The sequence below is a fragment of the Lepisosteus platostomus genome, chromosome 10 (assembly GCF_059453375.1).
Source record: "Lepisosteus platostomus isolate fLepPlt1 chromosome 10, fLepPlt1.hap1, whole genome shotgun sequence".
NCBI classification, from domain to species: domain Eukaryota; kingdom Metazoa; phylum Chordata; class Actinopteri; order Semionotiformes; family Lepisosteidae; genus Lepisosteus; species Lepisosteus platostomus.
The window spans coordinates 7,593,673-7,618,667 of NC_142620.1; the positions used below are offsets into that span (position 1 = coordinate 7,593,673).

The 24,995-nt window shown below is 43.3% G+C and overlaps 2 protein-coding genes across 2 annotated transcripts; one reads left to right on the forward strand and one right to left on the reverse strand.

The window, feature by feature from the left end:
* Positions 1–47: 47 nt before the first annotated feature.
* Positions 48–20,491, forward strand: rhoj (ras homolog family member J). The gene is made up of 5 exons (XM_088647846.1): positions 48–779; positions 9,807–9,865; positions 12,636–12,800; positions 13,533–13,628; positions 15,231–20,491. Exons 1-5 carry the CDS (start codon positions 605–607, stop codon positions 15,375–15,377), a joined length of 642 nt encoding a protein of 213 aa, XP_088503972.1. The 5' UTR covers positions 48–604; the 3' UTR covers positions 15,378–20,491.
* Positions 20,486–24,786, reverse strand: gphb5 (glycoprotein hormone subunit beta 5). The gene is made up of 3 exons (XM_088647848.1): positions 23,439–24,786; positions 22,717–22,918; positions 20,486–22,068 (listed from the first exon to the last, which is right to left on the reverse strand). Exons 1-3 carry the CDS (start codon positions 23,552–23,554, stop codon positions 21,877–21,879), a joined length of 510 nt encoding a protein of 169 aa, XP_088503974.1. The 5' UTR covers positions 23,555–24,786; the 3' UTR covers positions 20,486–21,876.
* Between the last annotated feature and the right edge of the window lie 209 nt (positions 24,787–24,995).

Below are 24,995 nucleotides of genomic sequence, written 5' to 3' on the forward strand. Positions count from 1 at the left end.
AGCCCACTCTGCCTAATATGGAATTCGCTAGGAAACCCATGATTTCCTGACACTGTAGCGAAGCAGCGGAAAGCGATCGGGGGGTCAGAAACCAATCTCAGGGAACTGGGGGGGAAAAGGAGGAAAAAATAAAAAGATACAGCCGGCAAAATAACAAAGAAGCGATCGCCCACCAAGCCGTTCTTCTCATTCCGGGAGACCCGCCGAGGATTTTAAACGGGATGCGACGCTTTCCCGAGCCTAACCGTGACAACCTTCGTGAAGTTTTCTTCCCCGGCGCTGAGCCCTCGCAGCGACCAGTCCTACCAGCGCCGAAGCCGGGGCTAGCAGACTTGCAGATTTTCTGATCCTCGACTCAACGGGACCCCCCGGAAGAAGCGAGGAAAGCGAAAACAAACAAAAAAAACAAACCAAAACTTCTCGATCTCTTACCGGTCTTTCTGTAACGCAAGGGGCAGAAGTAAATCTTCTACCACCACCCCCCTCTCCCGGGAAAACGCGATGCGCTGCGAAATATACCCGCAGTAAGAAATACAAAATATAATTATAGAGAGAAGAAGTTCGGGCGACTTTTTCTGTCCATGCTGGTAGCGGGCGAAGCAGGATGGAAATTAGGGAGGAAGATGGCAGCGGCGGTAGCTTTCGGAATAATGTGAAAAAGATGCTGAAGTGTGTCGTGGTGGGCGACGGGGCAGTGGGGAAGACCTGTCTGCTGATGAGCTATGCCAACGACGCCTTCCCGGAGGAGTACGTGCCCACGGTGTTTGACCACTATGCAGGTAGAGTACAGTGCCGCCGACCGCGCGCGGTTGCCTGGACACAGCCCGCCCCCCCCCTCCGATATCCGTGAGGCCAGGGGGTCTTCAGGGACTGGCCGGGCTCGGCGACGGAGGGCGAGGACGGGGGAGACGAGCGTAACTGCTAGCCCGAGGACGTTACCCGGGCCTGGGGCTGGTGGCGGCAGACGGCTGCCTGCTAGAGAAGGGCTTTTAAAAATTCAAAGGCGAAACTTGACACGTGGTTTCATATTTAAAAAAAAAAAGAGAATCCATGGGGGCGCTGGGTTATAACAAAACACAAAAAAAGTTTATGCACTTTTCTGTGCTTTAGACCAACTGACTTTTCCTGGCGCACTCAAAAGTGGGGAAGGGTAAAAATACTTATTGGGGTCGATTTGTGGGTTCGAGTCCTAAAAACGTGATTTCGACCCTTTCGGCTTACTGTAATTGTTTGGCGGTGCGGAGTGGTGATTCCAATTGAAAAGGTGAATCGTGAAGTATAATTAGATCATTGCGATTGCACACAATAGTGCTACAGTATCTTATTTCCTCCGTGTCAGCAAGGCTCGGGTTGTGGAATACTTGCTCCCCGGACAGACGTGGGTACCGCTATCTGTCTCTGACACGAAATACCAGCTGTCATCATTGCGTAATGTTAGGTAACAAGGAGAAAAGCGCCTTTCCTCTTGACCGAAGAGCAAACGAAAACAAACCGTGCCATTAGTGGGTCCCACTAATTATAACTTGCTTGAAGACGGGTCGATATTAACAAAACCGCTCAAATGCATCCCATAATGCTAATTGTGGAGCCTGTTGTGAAAATATTTTGAATTGCACTGGCCTTGATTTTTTTTTTCCAAGAGCAACAAGCTGTGGTTATTTTCACAGCTCAAACGAGCGTGCAGACAAAAGCCAGCCACCTAAACACAGTCTGACCCCAGGGGCTTGATGTAATTATGTGTTTTTCAAAACCTGTTGAAAACGCTAAGAGTACAAATCTTAGAACATGCATTTAATACAACAGGCAAGTCAAAAAGCTTATGAAGAAACAGATCCAAAAATGGTAATTGTTTTGCAAACTGCTACTATGGTACAGGTTTTTCTGGAGCTTATTTCTAGGGAATTATTCTATAGAGTGGCAAAGTGCATGTATACAATTATCACTATATTGTTACTATCTTGATTCACTGTTCCTCTTGAGAATCTTGACATCAGTAGCTGCCTTAGTAAAACAAAAAGTAGAGAAAATAATAGAGAAATAGGGAATTAAATTAGACTTAAGTTTCTGTCGCAGACAGGACACTGGCTCTGGTCTGGAACCGTCTCAGTACTTTTTTGCCCTGGTCGTATTGTACAGGTGCCAGGCTGGGTGAGAGAATTAGCCTGGGTGCAGGGCTCCACTGCTCTTTGGGTGTCAGTCAAACTGATAGGCAGCTGGTGAGACAGACATACTTGAATACACAGTCATAGAGTCTCGGACTGCTTCCTGAAAGATGGGAGGATATGGTAATATGACCGTAGTTCTTGTATCACTTCATTCCTGGAAGGACTGACATCATTTTTGAACACATGTCAGATCCAGTGGGAATATGAGAAAAGCAGGATTTAAATCACAGGATTAAAGATTCACATTTTTTTCCACTCATATGAACTTTATGCCAATTGTCCACTGGCCCAAAAGGGGGGTGTATGTATTTTCGGAAATCCATCGGACATTTCAAAGTAGAGGCTTCGATAACTAGTAAAAACATTCAAAAACATTTAAAATATTAACTCTTTGCAACCTTAATGAGCTGCTTGAAGATTATGTTCCCATATTGAAGTTCTTCTACAGTTATGAAACTTAGTCTCTCAAAAGCAGAAAAACACAGTGGCTAAGCTGCTAATGCTGTTTTTATTCCATAAGTAACATGATCAACTTTCTAGATAAGATTAAGGTTATAATCTTGAAAAAGAAAAGCACTAAAAACATTTTGCTGGTCTTGACGGAAATTGTTCATATTTAAATTAGATGAAATGTTTCAGAGATGGGGTGAGGCTTGATAATGTTTTTAAAAATCAGGTTCTTTTAGGGGGGACGGGACAGAATAATGTTTTCTGTATCTACCCTAAATTTATACAATGCTATTTAATGGCAGAATTTACACTTTTTAAAGAAAAAGGGGTTTGGTTTAGAATGGTCACATTGTTGTATCTGAAAAACAATTGCATGCAGTTGATTTTAAAGGCCCTGCAGTTTTCCAAACTAAGTTCCAACTACAGAAGATTCATTAAAAAAAAACAAAGCTAATGTAATAAGCCCCTTTGCTTTTTAGATCTTGTTGTGTTGTCTAATAAACATTAGAATTGTGCTGTTCAGTGATGACAGTGTGCAGTAATCTGTAGCTTTTCTGTCAACACATTTCAATGGGGAACTGTGTTGTCACTCAATATACAAAACTGCGTTTAATTAAAATCACAATTGTTAACAATTCAAGAAACCACAAAATCATGCTGAATAAATAACACATCAGCTAAGAAAGGAGAGGGCAACTATAGTTTGACTAAATGGAAAGAAAGGAAACAATGCTTTAACTTCAAGGAATGCTAGGAGATTTTAGAAAGTTGTTCTAAACCTGAGGCTGACAGACCGTGTACAGGTTTATCAATTAACTTGGTGATGCAGAATGCAAGCCCACATAGGAAATACCATTAAAATGAACTTTTCTGTGAGGATGGTGACTGTGCATGCATCAGAGTCTGGGAGATATCCTACACAGCAGCATGCCCTGGAAAGACCTTGTAATTCTGTGCAACAGTGGAAGAGAGGTCTGACAGCCTCCATGCTCACTATGTCAAGGTTACATAAAAGAAGTTGGATGTTGGACAACACAGAAGAGATAATCCTGGCGAAACATCATCAAACCGAGGATTATAAATGCAGGATTATGTGTTCATAAGGCAGAGCAAGACAAGTGGATCTTGTCTTGAGAACATCATCCAGGTAGATGCTGCACATTGGTGGTGGTGGAGGGGTGTCCCCATTACCTGTAAAGCGCTTTGAGTGGAGTGTCCAGGAAAAGTGCTATATAAGTGTAAGCAATTATTATAATTATTATTATTATAAGTGTTTATGTAGGTTTGGCACCTCCAGGTTTTACATTACTTTCACTCTTTGATGTGAGAGTTGATCAAGAATTTAAACTCCTGTAGAATCGTTAATCGTGTGTGGAACAAAAGTCCTCAGTGCCAGTGAGAGAGGTCACATTGAGCCTGTTTCCAGATTTCAACCCCACGAGTTGAGGGGTCAGGAGAAGGGGTTACATTAGGGGATCGAGGACTGAAGTTAGGCAGGGATGAAAATCACCTCTGTAAGGAAGCTTGGACTTTGTATAAAAACAAGAGAAAGGTTGTGTCTGTGTGGCACTTTTTAGATTGCTGGGTGACCTCAGCTGCAAAGACAGAAGTGCCAGTTTAGCTGTTGTTTAAGAGGCTCACTGAGCTCATTAGGGAAACAAAGCTGCTCAGCAGCTATGAACAGAAAAATGAAATAAATGAATAAAAACATTTTGTTCTCTGGAACATTTCTTGTAGGGGAGAAGCTTAACACGCCATCATTATGTAATGGCACTATTGTGACAGAATGCTTTTGTGTCACAGCAGACAAACACAATGAATCCTTTATGTTTCTAAAAACGAGTAGTGTGTAGCAGCAGTGTGGTATATTAAGTGCTATACCCTCGCTTTTGTTTCCACGGCGAGTTTTTGAAACCCTTAATTCCGCACTTTAAATGCTTTCATTGGCGCCACGAACTGACAGGAATGGGCAGTAAAACGTGTCCCAAGGCAGCTGTTTAAAACACATGGATGAATGTGTGGAAATCGGAAGATATTAGTGGATGAAAAGGTGTTGTGCTCCCCCTTACCCCAGGCAGAACATAATAGTGGGCTGTACGTCTGCCAGATTGCATCTCGCCTCCACATCAAACACGCAATAGGACCAGCGAGGCTTCAGGATATCTGGCGTCTGTTTTTAGCAGAAAAATACTTCGCAGGGACGTGTAACTGCTTTCCCCAGGATTCCTTTTTATCTTCAAGGATTTTCTGTGTGCATCCGAGCCCTGCCTCACTGCTTTGAAAGCACGGGGGGGAATTCAGAGTCTGTTCTTTTTTGTGTTTTTTTTTCTTCAGGACGTCTTTATCTTAAAAAAAAAAAAACAAATAAGAGGAAACACCTGTTACGATCCTGCACGCTGTACTACGACGGAGAACTTATAAATCTAAACCACTTTGCCAAGTGGACAGAGGTAGCCTTCTTCTAAAAAGAATTCTTTTTGCCTTATCCGTCTGATTTTATGCTGTAGAATTAGCTCCACACTCTCGCTATGTAAGTGCAAACGTATCTCGTTCGTTGTTATTCGGTTTGCACAGAAAATAAAACCCCATTGTAGGTCCTTGGGTTTCTCCTGTGGCAGTGCTGTCCCAGTGGGAGTTTCTCCAGATCCCAGACACTCCTCCATGCTGGAGATTTAAATCGTTCTGCTTCTCAGTTCACCACACTGCTGCCAAATGTAGGCAGTGACACCTTTGTCTTCCAACCTGCTGTGCAATGAGACTTCTATGTAGATTTATTTGAAGACTGTAAAGCACGTCTGAGCACTAATAGAGTGTGCTTCATTTGGCATGACTTGGCTGCGCTCAGCTGTTACGCTCTCTGCTCTTTGAATAGTATGGGGTAGAGATAAATCCTCGCTGAATTTGTTTCAGCACAGAACACAAAACCAACATTGAAGCTCTGTGCTTCAGTCCGACGTTCGCCTGTTGTAATCCGTGGGACGGTGTGTTCAGTTTTAATATGGTCAACCTAATAATTCAGTTTTTCAAGATCTTATGTTCTGTTATCTGCAAATGTGTCAAAGCAAGATCGGCCACATCGCAGTATTACGACATTGGGGCTTCTCATGCTGGACTGTCTAACGTACCCCTTTTAGGTCAAAGAGTCTCTAGGACACCTTCTAAATCCCTCTAGAGTCTCTCGAATCCTGAGTTGTTTTAGAGACAGAATAGTGTAATTAATCATGTAAAAGTGAACAGCAATCATTGCATCAATTTTGTTAGTTCTGAGAAGATCACCGTTCTGCATTTGTCTGTATTTTAGATATATTCTGTTATATAACACACTGAAGTCAGTTAGGACCAGTAGGCCTTTAGAGATTCACTATATTCTCTAATTACAGGCAGTGACTCTCATTAACTTGATAACACTAACAGTGCATTAAACAGTAACAGTAAGACTTACTTCAGCTGGAAGATGTCTGGGCTATATAAACTCAAGAGCCCAGTGTGGCCAAGTGAGAGGAAAAATACAGAGTAGCCAAACTCCATCTCGGCTTGAATTTAAAGTCTGAGGTTAAGTTTGTCTCGAACTTGCTTTTTGTGTTTTCTGAGGCTTTGAATGTCTTAGGATCCAAGATAGTTGCTCAGGGGCGAAGCGATGGCTCTGTGGCACAGGATCTGTGCCTGTGGCTGGAAGGTTGCCGGTTCGAATCCCGCAGCCGGCAGAGGAATCCTAATCCGTTGGGCCCCTGAGCAAGGCCCTTGACCCCAACTGCTCCAGGGGCGCTGTACGATGGCTGACCCCGCCCTCTGACCCCCAGCTTCTCCCCCTGTCTGTGTGTCTGTGTCTCAAGGAGAGCAAGCTGGGGTATGCGAAAAGACAAATTCCTAACGCAAGAAATTGTATAGGGCTAATAAAGCAACATTAAAACATTAACAGTAGTTTCTGGTAGCAGAGTATATGAAAAATACAATTGTTCTGTTCTTCAGAAGGTTTCAGAAGTGTCATTCCTGCTTTAACTCCACCTAGTTAGAACTTTTTCCAACTGCAACAGATTACCACTGCAGTTTCCACTGATCTCTAGTACTGCAAGGTTATATAAATACACTCAATATAAATAATTACATTTTCTACATTTATTGCAGTCCTTTGCCAAGAGCAATACTTGCACATTGCTGAATAAGCCAACAATAGCCCGATAGTCTTGTGAAGAAGATTGATCCTTCAATATAATAATGTTCACTTACATCTTAAGGCATTTTTGAATATTCATTGACACATTTAATGTGACTCTGTACTGGCATTATTTGCATTCTGCTAATAGGGTTAAATATAAGGCCAAAATGACAGCAGAGCACTCTTTGGGGCCAAAATCTGTCTGCATGAGTCACAGTGAGGTGAAGGAGAAAGGCTGAGCTGAGTATCTTGGCTTCTGTACAGTACATTCACATTGTGCTTTTTTTTCAGTTTTACCTCTGAAAGGTCTTTCTCTCTTAAGATCAACATGCAAGAGAAGCCCAAAAATGCAAGTACATTTCTTTTGATCATTATTATTATTATTATTATTATTATTATTATTTTAATTGTTTTTCTAGATGTCATTGCCCTTTATGTTCACAGAGCTTGCAGTGACTGATGAGCACAGAAATCACGGTTTCACGGGCACTGTGTTTTGCAAGATATTCTATGTGTAGATATCCACCAGCAATGTGGATAAATGCTTGTGCATTGCTGATCTAACTGGGGAAGATAAACTAAAATGAATCAGACTCACTTTTATTGTCAGTTAAGACTCCCTGCATTTGTATAGTATTTTCCATTGCTAAGCCCCTCGCATACGGGCGGTAATCCATATCATCATCCACTGAGCAGCAATTCTGCACAAGCAGCCCCACAGCACAGTGGATCAGGTGGAGACGTGAGCCTTTGATTCACCAGTTGAACTAAGAGGGAGTCCAGATCGGCAAAGCCCATTGTAGAATTTACACACTAAAGTCAACATCCCTACTCTTCCAAACAGTGCCGTAAGATCTTTACGGGACCCTTAGTTTAGCATCTCTCCAAAGGAAGACAGTTCCTACAGTGCAGTGGAGCTGTTTTTTTTTTTGCAAACTCTAGACAAGAGGAAAGATCACCACCTGCTGGTCCCCTAACACTACTTACAACAGCAGCCTTTCTTAAGCAACCTTTGCATGCATAGGTTAGAAGAACTAACTTCCCACAAAATGTGTTTGCAAACACATACTTGTCTTATACTTCAAATCTTGTTGTATAATCCATAGATGTATTTGCTCTTGCTGTTACATTATAGAAAATGCCCTACCACTTTTAGCTTTGTCTGACAAAAAAAAACACAGCTTTGTTGCTGTGGATTAGAGTTACATCTTGAAGCCCTCTGCACTTTTCCAGTATCTGTCTTTTCTAAAACGTGCATCGCCCATTATTGCTGCCTGAACAGATTGTGCAATCTTTCTGTGGCTTTGACCACTAAGGTCCTTAGGGAAGCAGATATTCTTCAGCTCAAGGGTCTATTATATACACGTCAGTAAAAAAAAAAACGTTGGTCCTTGGTGAGATGTTAAGTCCATAATTGCAAGTGAAGCAACAAGATTTCCTTAAAGGGATTTTATGACGCATTGCATTTTAGAAAAACTTTTTTTTGCTGTTGGAGTACAATTGACACATCATGCATTTTCTTCCTGCCATCACATATAAGAACACTACAATAACACCTCATTTAGTGTTCTAATTTCGTACTGCTGATTTTAAGTGGGTTTGCGTAGTCATTTTCTGAATCTCGGAATGTCCTGATCTCCAGTAGTCTTGAACGCACAGGAAAGAAGAACTGAGTCTTGAACTTACCCCCTTTTATTGTATCGTAACTTAAAGAAATACACAATGTCATTTAAAGTTATAGTAACAAAATTCTTCCTGTGTACAATAAGCAATGCAGACTGGGGACCTGGTGTGTATCAGGGTTAAGTTACTGTCCAGTCTGAAGAGCTGTAGAAACTTTTGTGCACTGTGTAAAGATCTTGTTACTCATCAGATTGTGTTCCATTTTTGCATTTTCTGCGATTTGAGAGCAAGTTTCTTATATAGATTTGGTGGAACGCTTGGCTTTTTGACCCCGTGGTGATGTTCGACGTCCGAGTTGGGGGGGCAATTTCCTACACTCTCATCTAGAGATCGCCGCCCCTTTTTGACAACTGTGGACGTGACATGGGTGGCATTATCCAGATGTGCTCTATAGAAGAGCCCACTACAACTGTGTGCCAGATACTCACAGCGGAGAAGACGTGCTTTTCAGAATGTTAGTTACGCTAAATGACACAAACGGAACCTGCTGGGTTACACAATAGAACTGTGGAGTGTCAGAGCAGCATTTGCAAACAGTTGACTGCTCTGGGCCTGGGATGTTACAGTGTGGCTCTTAATTGCCATTTATTAATGCCAGTGCCCAGTAATAAATCCTCATATCGTTAATCAACAGGGTGCAATATTACACATGTAGCCAATGTGAACAGAATTCACCACTACAGCTGTTCAAAGGTGTGTGAGAGGGTGTCTTTTACTTCTGTTTACATTCCAGTAATTTGTCTTTTGTTGCACATTGTTTTCTGTGTCTTAATGATGTCCTTTTAGTGTCAGGAGGAGGAATTGGGTGTCCCCCACAATCCCTTCCTTTTTTCTGTTCTGACAACAGAACATAATACAGGAAGTGCTGCATTAAACTGCTTTTGTTTGTTTTTTTACTAAGTAAAGCCAAATTTAACCGAAGCAGCTGTGTTACTAGACGCATGCTTTTGCATATTTCTGTGAGCTTTTTACAGTATGTTTTAGTTAGACATCAAAGAATTATTCAGTAGTAGCAAAAGTACAATTTTGTTGGCAGGAATGTACAAATGAATGAAAAAGTGTCCAAAATGGGCTTTAGACCCGGGGCCTCTTGATCAACACTCTGAAGGAGGAAGACGTATGGCTAGATTTTTTTCTCAGTGCAGTCTTAGAGGTAAACTGTGCAAAATGGCTCAGAGACTAATTTCTACCTCAGGAGTTAGAAAGATAAACAAGGAGTTCTAGAATGCCATGCTCCTGGGCCATTGTGTAAAAAAAAATGCAATTATTTGATTGTGTTCTCATGTTCTGTCATACTGTATACTGTATGTATGTATCGTGACCTACACTTGCATTTTTTTTTTCTCTTGCAGTAAATGTGACAGTTTCGGGGAGGCAGCACTTGCTCGGTCTGTATGACACTGCTGGACAGGTAATTTACCACAACCGGGTGATTTAGACATTGATCACAGGTGCCACCTGACATAGCACGTGCCTCTATAAGGAAATAAGAGTGTGTTCACTGAGCACACCAGCTAGCCAGCATGTAAACGGGCCACCACAGACAGACAGGAATAATCATTCATTTCACCTTAGAAGTCATCATCTCTAACAGGCCCTCATCTTTGTGAATGTAAGGTCCGTCCTGCACAGAGATGATAAAGTAATTTGAACTCTCTTAGCTCATTTTAGATGTCAGCAGAACCATATACCCAATGATTAAAGAAGCAGAACAGGATTCAGCACATGGCATTGCACAGTAGTTATTGGCAGAGGATAAATAGACCCCCCACAATTCTTCACAGCAGGACTACTTCATGTTTAGGGTGAGATTCCTGCTATCTCAATGTGTTGCAGTATTCTCTGGATTTATACCGGGGGCAATATTCACAGCTCACACCCAGAATTCTGGAGAATTTGTCTCAACATCGCAGCATTGATCCGGCATTGAAATAATTAACCCAAATCAGCTGTTGCTCCTATAATTTAATCAGGACATTATAGCATAACCCATTTTGTTTATTAATAGAACAAATATGTCTGAAGTAAATTAAGGCACATTACGTCCATATTTAAACTGTCCTGTTGAAAATCACTGCAGCCTGTACTCCTGTGCGAAGTCATTTCCATCCGACAGTTTTGCGCTGTTGAATTTTCACATTTCCCCAGCCTATTTCCAATGTTTTATGTGAGGAGGGCTGTTTTGTCAGCTTTTCTTGGCGACATTAGTAACACATGATTTCACCTCGCCATTAGCAAATGTAATTTTCTGTTTTAGAAATTTAATTTAAAAAAATGGTCTCTTTAACGTTCATACAATACTGAGAAATGAATATCGCAATTTGCCTGGGAGTCTTTAGCATTGAACATAAATCGGACAGAAATATAGTTTGACTCTGATCTCCACCAAAAGTAATACAGTTGCTCTAATTTACAGCACAATTCTGGATGTGCTTTACTGTCTGATTTCAGTTGCGCATGCTAAATTTTGTGTCCTAAAATTTACAACACTCCACAAGACAAGTCCTTTGACTTTTCTCCCGTAAAATTCGCACACTGCTCTGATTCACTCCCAAACTGACACTGTGCCACCTTCGTATGGGTCCAATGGCCTCCTCTCATTTGTAACTTTTCGTTTCTGTGGCCTACAGTCGGCAGGTTCTGCACGGCACATCTTTTTATTTTTCTGTGAGCTTGTTTAACCGCTCATGTTCCTGGCCTTGCTTCCCCATGTACCGTACATCTGTGTTTCAGCGCGGGGCTGTGTGACAGGGGTAATGGAAACAGCCTTGACAAGGTTTGGAGATGAAAACCTGAAAGGCTTTTTTCTGTACTGGCGTGCACCAACTGTACAACAGGACATGCTCCAGACATCCTGCAGACTGAAGTTACTAGTCAATAGGGGGTCTTATTATTCGCAAGCAGGGACGTAGGCAAGGAATAGAGTTTCTGAAAAATTGTAACCAACTGAACGTCAGCATTTCCATTGTAGCAGAAGCGTATAAACCAGTTCAGTGAACCACAAACAAGGGGGGGCCTTCAACATATTACTTTTACAGAATCCCAATGTTCCCCAGGCATTTCATAAGTCCAAAATAGCCGTTTTGAGGAAACACCCTTTCTTGTCACTGTGCAAGTGACACGCTCGCCCCTTTTTCGATTACAAACTCAATCCACGCATCTGCATTTTGCAAGGCAAGAACAGGAAAACACTGAATCTTTCTGTACGGTGCTATTTTTAAATATTGATCAGAAATGGAGAAATCGATAATGCTTGAGTGATGAACCAGAAGCCTGGAGTCGGCAATACTGTAAACCTCACGCTTTCGTCCTCTAACCATTTGTCTCCTTAATTCAATAAAAGGAGCTGCTTGAAAGTGGAAAATGAGATGGTGAACTGCCTGTGGAATCAGAGATGTCATCTGATAGATGTGACTTCCCCTGGAACTTCATGTGCAAAAAAAGTTGTAAAAGCTTTGTTTTTAAAGCGTTGAACACTCAGTACATTTTTAAAACAAACTTTTGCAAAAAGAACTACACGTGAAAGCTTAAAATCAGTGCATTTGCCAGTGCTTAAAAGCACTAACAACTTGGTTACTGAGGTGATTCTTTCTTCTACAGAACACGCACAAACGGCTTGGACACTCCCTGATCCTGTCCTGGTCTTGCACTTTCCCTTAGCTGTCCTGGAGACACTTCAGAACGTGCATAATGTAGTATCTCAGGGGCTTGCTTTCTCCATTGCCACGCCACGCAGAGTGCAGGGTGGCTCATGCGAAGCCGGGCGCGGCAGGTCAGGGTTCGAGACAGGGCCAGGTCAGTCGCTGCGGGGGATTTGTGTTTGCACCCACGCTCCTGGACTAGGCAGGGACAGCTCACGTATGGGTATGCTTCTGAGAAAAGTAAGGTGATCCTCAGATATGCAGCCCCCGACCCCTCCTGCCTGGCCTGAGGGAGTGTGTGGGGAGGCCCTGAGATCAGGAAGCAGACCTCCCAGGCCATTTCTAGGCAGCGCTGATTAAGTTAAAGGTTTCCATTCCAGCTCCAGATGTAAAACAGAAGGGAGGAAAATAAATTAGAGAGAACACGCACGGAGTGGATATCTTCCAGCTTTAGAACTGCGTCTGCTCTGTGCTGACCCATTAAGGGCTCAGCTGGGGCTGAACTGAGAGCTCTGATTTTCTCTTTCCTCTGTGCAACAGGAAGACTACAATCAGCTGCGGCCGCTGTCCTACCCCAACACTGACGTGTTCCTCATCTGCTTCTCGGTGGTCAACCCGGCCTCCTACCACAATGTCCAGGAGGAGTGGGTCCCCGAACTCAAGGCCTGCATGCCCCATGTGCCCTACATCCTCATCGGAACGCAGGTGAGCCCCGAGAACCTCCTAGTTCTGTGCCTGCTGTCTTTGCTCCTTGCATGACTGCCTGCATCGTGCTCCACTAGCTGCCTGGAGCCAGATGCTCTTGTGTCTGCTGTAGCGCGAACAGGAAGCAGATGGTTCTGGAGTACACGTGGAGGAGGGCTGATGTCTTCATCTCTCCCAGATGGGCGCTGGGGGAAGCGTCGAGTGGGGCTGAACAGTGATCAGCTATTTCACATGGGTCAGTGTAATGGGAGAAAACGAATGTCTGTTTCACATCAGACAGCATTGTTTTTTTACATTTACGGGGGAACTGTAGTCCCACTTTCTCAGACGGGTTATTAAATCGTGAACTTTGTGAAGGTACTGTATGGCGGGTGTGTTGTTGCAAACTGCTGATCTTGCCATGGGCGAGAGCAAGAGTTTTTCAAGAGCTGTGGTGTGAAGCGCCCTTCCTGCTCAATAGTCGCCTTAGCGACTAATGTTACGTGACATTATTTCGCAGACATATCATCGCAGAAATGTTCCAACGTGACCTGCGTGCAGAGCTAACATTTGCAGGCAAAACCGTATCAAAGTCGAGAACAATATTTCTATTGAATTAAAGCCTGAAATGCTTTGAAATGCACTCATCAATGCTGATTCTCTTTGAACCCAAAATATAAAAATAGCGTTGCAGTTCCCCTTTAACAGTAACTGTCACGGTTTTCTTTTCAGTTGCGTATTTTTGCCTTTCAGATTGATTTGCGGGATGATCCCAAGACCCTGGCCCGCCTGCTGCACATGAAGGAGAAGCCCATGACTTTTGAGCAAGGAGTCAAATTGGCCAAAGAGGTTGGTGGAGTTTCACTGTTGATAGGCATTCCGAACAAGTAATAGGTTTATTCCATGCTGAAAAGAGAAGAAAGAAAACACAACATTTCAGTTGTGGAGCCTTCTTTGTAGTGTTTTTTTTTCTTCTCTTTTCTGCATGGAATAAACCTATTACTTGTTCCTTTGCAGCCTACGCACGCTGACACATGACACATGCTTAGCTCAGAGGGCAGCACAGAGAGATGACCTCACTCTCTGCCTACAGTGTGCTCCTGCAGACACCAGCAATTAGCAAAGCATGGAGCAGGGCTGTGCAATTCCTGCTAACTGCCTTGGGACAGCAGTCCACTACTGGGGGTAACAGAACTCCATATTCGTGAAGTACCATTTTCTACCACGCTAGGTTTCAGGCTCCTTTTTGGGAAAAAAAGAAAAACTAATAATGTTTAAAATCGATAGGACAGATTCAAATTGGTGGTAGGGTATCTTATATTAACTTCCCAAACCAACTTACTTTAAACTTTACACTCTAGTATTGTTCACCTAGGACAAAGAAGGGGTATATAAACTTCACATGGCAGTAACGTATGAGTACGGCCATTTCGTGCATAAATGTAACAGTCAGTCATAAGGTCTAACAGTGAGTTCTGAAAAGTCCATACCTGATGTACAATAAGTAAGGATCCTACAAAATCCCTCTTGAACTTCTTGTTCTTGTCTGTGCTTGATAATGTGGCCCACTAGAGGGCGCAACTCCTTTGATGATGGTGCAGACTGCAATGAGACATTTCCTACATTTTGCAAGAGTAGAATGTTTTTTGTTGTTCCACTTATCTGTTTGCCACAGAAGGACTGCAGCCAGACCACAGAAGAGCCAGATTTGTCTGGCTGACTGGCGCTGTCAGTGATTCTGTATCTATACGCTGCACGCTGTAACTACAATGAAGAGACTCGTGCAGAGTTTTAGGGCGGAAATCTCTGAGGAGAAGCGATAAACCAGTTTATAAGGCCTATATAGATGGGTTTATTCCAGATCTTAATATCAGTTTGCTGATAAATCTGCAGATAAAAAATAAAGAAGTTTCTTAAAAAGCTTTCATGAATATGGATTGTATTCTTCTCATCATTATTATCGAAAAGCCACCAAGTTGAGCAACAGATTAGGCCCTGTGTCTGGGTCTGCGTCAAATTTGAGCACTACCGCCACCTTCCTTCAGTTACCTGATTTTGTGGACTGCTGTAAGGGGGTGTTCATTGCAAAAAAACTGAATTTAGTGGCTCTCAAGTGACCTAACCAGCACAGTTGCACATTCTAATACTGTATAAGCCCAGCATCACAGTGTGCGTCTGAGTGCTGTCAGGGGCTCGGCAGTGGAGGGAGGCCCCTGACAGCACTCGGACGCACACTGTGGCCCCACGGTGCTCGTCACGGGCGAGAGCGTGGCCCCGCACAGTGCCGAACCACGATACGATACAGCGGGCGTGCGGATAGGGTGGCCAGGTCTGCCCTGTCAGGACAGCGGACTTGTCAGTTGGCTGGGTGGGCTGGTGAAAGAGCCGTGCCACCAACCCCCCCCACCCACCCACCCACCCACCCACCACCTCTTTATCTTCTGTTCTTAGATTGGAGCCCAGTGCTACCTGGAGTGCTCGGCGCTCACGCAGAAAGGCCTGAAGGCGGTGTTTGACGAAGCCATCCTGACTATCTTCAGCCCCAAGAAGAAGAAAAGGAGGTGTGCGTCCTGCAGGGGCTGTTGCGCCATCGTCTGAGGGGGCGGGGAGTGGCGGGACAGAGGCGCCACTCTCCCCAGGGGGGGGCAGACATCATCCTCTTCCTTCTCCCCTTTCCTCACAAGCACACCTGCCTCCTCTTCAGAAGAAGGCTGTCCCTCTGAGATTCTCAGCGATCCCCTCAGCAGCCCCTCTCTGTCTCCGGCTGGGCCGTTAAGTGGCAGTAGCTGCAGTGACCTGGGTGGCGGAGTGACCAACCTGTGTTCGGACACAACTGCCCCCCCCTTACAGTGCAGTCTGAGAGGAGAGCATTTTCTCCATTTTCTCCTCACCCCAGGTGGGGACGACGCTATAATACCCTTCGGTCAAGCCAAAGAGGAAGCTCACTTTGTAATTTGCACCCTTACTGCTATCAAGCAGGCTACAAGGTCAGCTTCTCGAGAGCACATACAGTGACGCCACCTTTCTTCTGCCGCGTGAGATTCCTCCCAGGGTTTTCATTTTCACTCCATGGAGTCACTGCTGGCCTTTTTCCTTCTCTTGCTTCACAGTTCAGAAAGATGTTTAATACACCGCTGGATCACAAACAGCAGTTCATTTATCCACGCAGGAGTGCACTCTCGGCGTGTGGTTACCGAGGTGTTCTTCCGTGTCAGTGCCTTTATCGCACAAAGAGTTTAACCCTAGCCTTCTGGCTCCTCCGAGTCAGCCAGCAAGCCTGAGGTCGGTCTCGTGTGCTTTGAATGACGCCTAGAGACTGGTATGGGTCATGGTGGCTCCTTAGCAAAAGCTGTGAGTGAGAAATGCCAATTTTTATATGAATTGTTTTAAATGAATAATAGTCTATGGTATATTATTTGCATTAGCTGTAACTCAAGTAGACTGTAAACTAATTAAGTGCTAACGTACCTGTCAGAGGAGGTTCTAGAGTGGAGCAGTGCCAGTGTGCAACAGGCACACAACGTTCAACATGTCTGCTGGCTTCGATTAAACACATACTCTGGCTTGCGAATGGCAGTTATCTGAGGGTTTTGCACAAGGCCCTTCTAGTGAAACAGTGGACGTTTGTAAGCACTACAAAGATGCAGCAAAAAATAAATAAATAAAAAAAACAAAACAAACGGGGTGTTCTTCTGCCAAGCTTAAAACAAACGTCAGCTTACGCTTTTCAGGTCTCCCTGGAATTGGGTGATGTCAGCGTCACATCGTGGCAGTTTTGAGTGTGTTAAAACTCAAAGACAGAGCCTGCAGGTTTTAGAGGTCTTTCTAATTAATCAGTCATTAATTACTTTGGACATGCATGGTTTTGAGCAGTTAGACTGGGTAATTGAATCAATTGATTAAAAATGAGTGCGATACGAACTGGAAGATCATGTGACACTCTGGAGCCTCAGCTGTACTGTGTTGTAGTGAGTACAGCAGCTCAGCATCCTCCTGCATTGGACGCAGGTGAGACAAACACCGTGCAAAGACTGATTCTGGTGTGGATTCAGGAAACGTTAGGAAGAATACTCTGTACATCTCAGCATCTTCTACCTCCCCAAATTCACCTGCAGAGACGTGTAGAGCTACAGTATGAAGCTTATGTGACTTTGTGGAGCAGGCAAATTCTGCTTTGTTGGGTGGTGCCTCCAGCACATTCCGAAGGAGTGGAGGAAGACTCTCTATTACAGTCTTCTTCCTGTGAAAAGCTTATTGCAGGGTTATTTTTCAACACCCAGTTCTTCTGCGCGTGTGGCCTTCTTGGTAACAATGTCATTTTTCTTCAGAAGGGAATTGTCACCTCCCTAGGCTTTCTGAGCCACAGTGAAACACAACCCAGGCGGAAACTAAGGGGAGTGCCTTTAAAACGAGAAACAAGAAACACGTCTTCGCACAAAGTGTTATGGTAGCCTGGATCAAGCTCCCCAGCCATGTTGCGAAAGCTAACACTGGCTTCTTTCAGGAAACAGCTGGATGGGATCCTCAGATCACTTAGCTACTGACAGTCCACTGAGCCAGATGGGCTGCCTCCTCTCTTTGGTGATGTTTCTTATTTTTTGTATGAGCAAGCAATAAGTGACAGATGAACATTGACTAAGTAGTGGCATTTGGTTTCTAGCCTACGTTTGGAGAGTAAATATATTTTTGTAAGTGCCTCAATTAATCCTTTGAAGAAACAACTAAGTGTTCAACTCCACTGAGCTCTACCAGCAAAAGCGTGTGCTGGAGGCTTGGCACCTTCATTAACAAGGTGCGGCTGTCTCCTGTGATTCTCCGCTGTGCCTCCATGTCACAGTTTCTCAGTGAGGGCTGTGGAACATGTGTAAGACACTGTTTTGTATTAAGAGAAGTTGTCTTGGCAGGAAGTCCATGCCAGGAAGAGGAACTGTTTTTAAACTTGGATTTTGTCCTTACAGTGCTCTTGATTAAAGCTCTTTCCTTAGGAACCCTAAACTATTAGTTGCAGAAATGGTGTCTGTTGGGTTCCTGGGTTAGTGCCCTGATTGTTTTGTGCCCAAATGCCTGAATTAGAATTTACTACAGGTTTCACATACAGTACTTTGAGTGGTTTTCTATTTCTGTGCTGCAACTTGTGGTACGCAGTCAATTCAGAAATGACCCAAAGAGAAGTACACATTTGCTTGCAGGGGACGTGGTGTCGATTTGGATGAGGCAGTGTGGGGCTGTGAGCCTACAGCCATATTGCAGAAGACTTGTTTATGTCTGGCCTTGCTCACAGGAATACCATGTCTTCCTCATCTGAAGTTTTCTTAGTGTACCTGTCCTTCTCCACACTGCAGTACCATGTTAAGCTTTTGATGTCCTTAAGTCCTTGGTTAGAATCTTTTTCGGTAACGGGACCTGATACATTCAAATAAGAGCCACTTGGTACAGTATGTGTGCCATTTCTGTTGTAGTTGATCTGTAGTGATCCAGTTTGTCAAAAAAAGACCAAAAGCCTATTATTGATCAATACAATACAACTGAGGTACCTAACCTGTTATACACTGAAGGATTTGATCTCTTAAGGGTTTAAATATTCTTTCAGTGTGCAAATTTATGGCCAAATGTTGGCACTAATGAAATGTTTGTTTTATCTTGTTTTTTTCTTTCTTATTTTGTGTGCATTAAGTTAGATCAAGAGTCAGGTGGATTTTAACAACCTCCAATCGCTATTGACAATCAATTCTATTTTACTCTTTATTAACACATTCTTGGAATAAGCAAGCACAGCCTGCCATTGTTCACTAATGCTTTAACTTTGATTGTTAACTTCCTCATTTTCAGAAATGTTTCGTTTTAAAAATTTCTTTTTTTTGTTTTGTTTTTCAACCCCTTGTATTTCTATATTTTCATGATGAAGCAAGATTTTTGACCATCACAGAACAGGCCGAATAAAGGCCTGGAATGAGTTTTCCAGTTCCATCATTAGGTCTTTCTTATTCAGATTAACCTCGGGTGTCTCAAATCGATGTGAGTGATCAGGAACTGGTTTGTGAATCGTTCATGTTTTACAGACCAGTTTTAACATTGCGGCACTGCTGTTGTCGCTATCTTCTTAGCTGTTAATGTTAGTACTACAGCGGATTAACGTGACTCTACATCTTATTGTTAAAATGGCCTGATCCGATCTTTCGTTTTCTCAGCAGCAGCTTTCTTCGGAGTAAAAAAAAAACAGCCTTGATGGGCTGAGAGAATGGCAATCTTATTTAAATTGTTCTGCATTCTGCAGGGCCTGTTATCAACAGGTGGACTTGAGGAATTAAACTGTAATTTGTGCCTTTTAGTAGAAACCTTTGTCTCAGTGCAAAGAGCAGCGAAGAGGGGAGTGGGACTTGGGGTTTTAGAGTTTTTTTTAAACAGCACCGTCATTAACCTTTAGTATAATTTGAAGTAAATAGACTGCCGAATGGAGGGTTTCTTTTGTGTACGCAGATCCTTTGATCTGACAGGAGTGGCAAATCAGCAAGTTTTTTTTTTTCCCCATGAAGCACAGTTCTGTACAAATAACGGATCCCGTGAGACATTGAAATGTGCAGCACAGGGGGTCTCTGAGGGGTTCTGGGGGAAGAGTGTTCATTTCAAAGACTGCTTTTTATTGTAGTGGGAAGACTGGAAATTAAACAATTGAGATGCTCCGAGAGGAAAACACAGACCTGGAAGCAGATATTGTGAGCAGCTCAGCCACTCTCTTTCCTTGTGTGGACAGGGTAGATCTGAAGCGAAGAAGGAAACAGCTTGTCACTTCCAGCGAAGTGGCTTTCTGCCTATGACTGATTATTTCCGTTCCACTACAACCTGATGGGTTTCCAGCTTAGTCTTTTTTTTTCTGTAAAGGTGTAATTGTTTCATTTGATCAATACATCAGAAGAAACTGAAGGTACGCTATGCATTTGACAGACCTAACAATTGACCTTAGGTGGGTGCATTTCTGTTTCCAAGCATTGCGAGTGCCTACACTGCGGAAATCCGATGTTTAAAAGTACCCCCAATTTCAAGTAATAGTGCAGCCCGACCGAGATCAGGAGCACTGGTCTTTACCAGGTAAAACCTCCCTCAGCAAGCTACTGCAGAAACTTTGGAGTTTGGAAGCTTGGTATATGCAGTGCCTCCCATTGGATCAGTGATTCTGTATGTGTGTCCTTTATCTGTGAGTGTGCCTACTTCTGTTAATACCGATTTACTGCAAAGAAAAGTGACCCTAGGCTACATTGGTTAAATGGCTGGCTAAAACAAAATCGCTTGTAAGTAGTTTTAAGATGATCTCAGGAACAGCGGGATTTAGTAGTTGCTAGTTTTCTTTTTCAACAGATGGAGGGCACAAAGTGCTCCTTTAAAATAGGGTCATTTATTTTCATTTTATTATGTAGCGATATTCTATGTACACTTATGTGCACTTGCAACACTGTGCCTGTTTGCTATGCAACTGCTTTGTACTGTATATTTCCTGAAAGCCAGGTTTAACACTGGTAACAGCAATAACTTGAATACTAAAATGCAAACAATATTTAAGTGTTTTAAATATACTTATTATATAGTGTTTCTTTCCCTTTTATTTCCAGTACCCATGTAGTGTATGTGTACTATCATTGCTTTGTTTGTTCTGAGTTGAATTCTCAAATACTGTAAATACTTTGATGGCAATTAAAAATATGCAACACCAGTAAGAATTCAAGTCTGTTTTATTTAAAGTTTCACTTCATTGTCAAGGGGGGTGGTATGCTTGAATGATCTATATGTTATGCCCCTTACATTAACAGGTGAAAGTGGATGTTATGTTCTGCATTTATGAGGAACAGAGCAATAGGTAACAAAAGATAACAAAAAAGACATTTTTAATATGTAATAAGATCCCATAACCACGAAGTACAGTCTGTCACTAAGACACATTCTTCAATAATAGTCCAGATTAGAGGTTGCAAAAAACATTTACATATTCTTTAGAACCTGTATTAAAAAACAGATTGTAAATACCTGGTGATAACTACTATGGGCTGATGATTAATAACAGATCCAGATTGTTTTCATATAGAAATGTTTTATTCATAGGCAATTTAGTATTAAAGGCTTGTTGTGCATTTATAAAATTTCATGTTGGTGATTTTTTTCACTACTAACACTGGTGACCACACGGTAATAGGTTTTCAAATGATCCATATCTAAAGGTCAGGAACAACCTGGTTTAAACTACTCTAGCAGGGAGTCAGCTCAGTTCAATAATGTACCTGCAGTTTAGCCTCCCTGGAGCAAAGCTGACGACTGCTGGCTTGAACAAAATGAACAAATGAGCAAATTAGCTGTTAAATTTGAAACCTGACTTCTTTCAAATTCTCTGATGGATGCACTGGCGATAAGGACGACCTATGAAAACTGCAGGTTGGTGTTTCTCCCAAGAATGCAGTGATAGATAGGTGATGTGTTTTTGTGACCAAGTGGCGCATAAAGAAAGAAAGCAAAAAAAAAACTCGGAAATGTGGTTTGTTGTATATGATTGTTGAAAACAGGAAAAAAAAAGTGTTATATACTGTTTGAACGAATGAAAGAAAGAAAGCTTGAGATGTTGGCTGGCAAAGAGGCCCTTCTAGCACTGCTTCAGTTCACTGAGCTCAGGCACATTCCCACATCTGCTGGAGATGCTGTGCACCTCAGAAGCCTTTGCGACAAAATTTAAAATACTGCAAATAGAATTATTACTGATTGATTTGGCTGACACTTTTACCCAACTTAACTTAAAGTGGCATCCATTTAAACAGCTGGTTATTTTACAGGAGAAGGTCAGGTGAGTACCTTGCCTCACCTGGGCTTTGAGCCCACAGCCTTCAAGTCCCAGGTCCAGAACCCTGACCAAAAGCTCCGCACTGCTGCCCGAGGATTAAGGAGTTGAATGGGGAGTTAGAATTCGGTTTTGTGCCCCATCTGCCAGTGTTTCAGTGCTCAGCATCCCTAGCAAGAAGATAGCAGTGGTGCCATACCTGCAGTAGGTGAGTTAAAGTTTGACAGTAAGCAATGCCGTGAGTGTGGGAGACGAGCCTTGTGCCCACTGGCTCTATGCTGGTTAGACAGAGGAGACGCACTCGGTGGTGCTAGTGTGGCACACCCCACAGTCACACCTGACAGCCACAGGATAGGTGTAGTAAGGGTCGACACCGGAGGAGCAGTTGGGCAGTTTCACCGTCTCCAGCTTGGTTTCGTTGTAGGTGCACACTCGCTGGTAGGACTCGACATACGGGGGGTCCAGGACAGGCTTCTGTTGAGACAGAAAAGGGCAGCAGATACAAGTACAGGGCAAGAGCAGAGCAGGCAGAGGGCCGAGTAACAGCCACAGGGAGAAGAACAGGCACGAAGGAGTCTGCCACAGAAATACGACTTGTCAGCTGCAGAATCCAGAACCGGTAACGGCTGTGGTGGTACCATCGGCTTCACAACAACTGTGGGGTGTCCTCATATTCTCTTTTTTTTTTATTCAACTTCACCCTCAAATCAAACATTGCCCAGGGAAGTAGAACTCCTCTGACTGCCGGGTCAGAGGCGTGAAACTAGGAACCCAGCAGCAGCCCCACAGCTGGATTAGATCTCTCGGGGGAGAGCAGCTTTCAGGCTGACGCTGCCTAAAGAGCAGAACTCCCTCCCTCTCCTGCCCTGTGGTGTGGTGTTTCATTTCTAATGTTCCACAGCAATTCAGTTAAAAAAACATTTTAAAAAAATCACAATCTCTGTTACAAAAGTGCATACCAGCTATTTTTTAAGGCTAGAATTAACGTCACAAACTCTGGTTCCAGCCGGTACTGTATCTATTGTAAACGTACTGTATATATTGCGGGGCTTGCACACTAACACTACTTGCAGCCTAGCTGCTTACAGACCTTCCAAAGCAATAGGTGACTCATTTCCCTACCTCCCAGGTCTCACAGCGCCCCCAGCAGGCATCCGTAGTGATGTGCAGCGTCCCACAGCCTGGTTTCCGGGCCAGGAAGGTGAACTCCCGCACGGCACATCCGATGAAGCGGCGCAGGTTGATGCCAGACTGCAGAGCCAGAGCCTGAGCAGCGAGGAGCATCACCAGAGAGCACAGGACGAACTGCCCCTGGCTTCCCCCACTGCCACACAGTCAGAAGAGTGCAACATGAGCTGCATGAAGACGCAAAAGGGATCCCCTTTCTCCCTAAAGGCTGTCCCTGAAGAGCAACTAACAGATAGCAGACTGGGCCATTTCAGTCTCTCGCACTCACAGATTCTAATATTTAAAGATCTAGATATTTCATGCTAATTGCCTTAGTGCAGAAAAACACACATCACCATTATGTGGAGATAAAATATTCATAATGCGTTTCGTTCTTTTGTTTCGTATGCTTCATTAGTACTAATGAAAGGACCAGATTGCTATGAAATGGGGGTGTTGTTACTGTTTTTGCACTCTTATAACCACTGCAAAACATGCAAGCGAATTCTAGTTGATAATACGCAAATGATTTTGATGCAGAGTATGCATGTTGACATTCCTATATTGCACATTCACCATGTTGTTATAGCCCATTCTCCATAACTTTGCAAAAGTAGCAGCCCTGCCCAGTAGCGAGAGGCAATACTTCACAGTACTTTTTTTTCTGTTTTCCTTACCGTAGTACTTTGTGGCCTAACAGCTGCATCTGTGGTCCGGACTCCAGGGCTCTCTGCAGAAGTGGGATCAGGGAGGCTTGTTCTTGGAGGAGCTGTAGAAATGGCACTGCCACCATTATTTATAGGAGCTCGCTTGTCAATCAAGAGAAACCAGGGGGAAGGACCTCAAAAATACTGTTAGTACTTTCTGTATATAAGTAAACATACCTCCAAAATGTACTTTCATCCCTGTATGACACACCCACTTGTAATTTGATCATCCCAGGTAAGTGTAATCAAGTGATGTTACACAAGTTTCACACAGGCAGTAGAGCTAGGGAGAAAAATGTGATTACTGGTAAGGATGTTAATTAATAATCTATTCATTATTATTAATATTTTTTCAATTATCAATTAATGCACTTACTATATTAATAGAATTACTGACAATAATATAAACAGTTACCAGGGTTTCTCCTATAATTCAGCCCAGTCCTTCCAGTGAGAAACTGAGTGCTTAGGAGGTGATGTTTGCAGAAATGAGATAGACTACTGTGCATTTCAATAATTTGTTTTTAATGATTCCTTATATTTTGTTTTCTGTTGTAGCTCTCAAGTCAAGAGCTGTCCTGTGATTCCCAAGTGTGTTTTCTCTCCAAAGTCAGTCAGAGGTAGGGGAGTTATTTCCAGTGGGATTAACTGCATCAGACAGGGAAGAAAGGGGTACAGACAGATGCTGATCCATATTTTTCACTCAGTTTTGTGTTTTATGACAAGCCAGATTGACTGTGCCTTTCACTTCATTAACTAAACACAATTAATCATAGAACGGACAGCCATCCTCTGAGACTCTCGGGCTGATATCATTGAGCTCATCTGCAAATGGCTGTTAACAGACAGACAGGTGCCTGGGTGTTTCTCATCCGTTTTGCTCCAGACATTCCTTGACTTTCATTAATTAGCTACTCCTTACACTGGCTCCCTCTGTGACAGGGTGAGCAGCAGCCACTAATCCTGGCCCCAGGCCCCAGACCCCTCTGTTTGTGCGTGGAGCTCTCCAGGTACATTAGCTTAATTGGGAAAAGATGACTCTTTTGTACCAGGCCAGTCACATGGAAAAAAGAGAAGTTTTTTCTGCACTGCATCACCTACTCATACTTATTTTCTTGATTAGCCCAGGGATAGGAGAGAACTGTTCTTACAGGAGCCCTGCCCGGTGCATTAAAGTGTGAATATTGTATGCCTGGTGTACTGTTACTCTACCTACAATCCCTTGGTGAAAATGGACTTCTGCACACATGCATTTAGGCAGGAGAGGAGATAGCACTGAAATGGACTGCGTACCGGGCATTTCAACAATTTCTATTTAGGCATGTGAGCATTAACACATTGACATTGCAATTGACTGCCACACATACTGTACATGAGGTCAATACATTTACGCCACAGTTCTGTGCATCCCTGGCAGACATTCAGTCCTGTTCTGCCTTCGTCCACACAATAGAACAGAGCAGAGAGGGTCAGTACCCATCATCAGTGCCAGCCAGAGTCCAGCAAGGTGGAACAGCACTTCTTTTT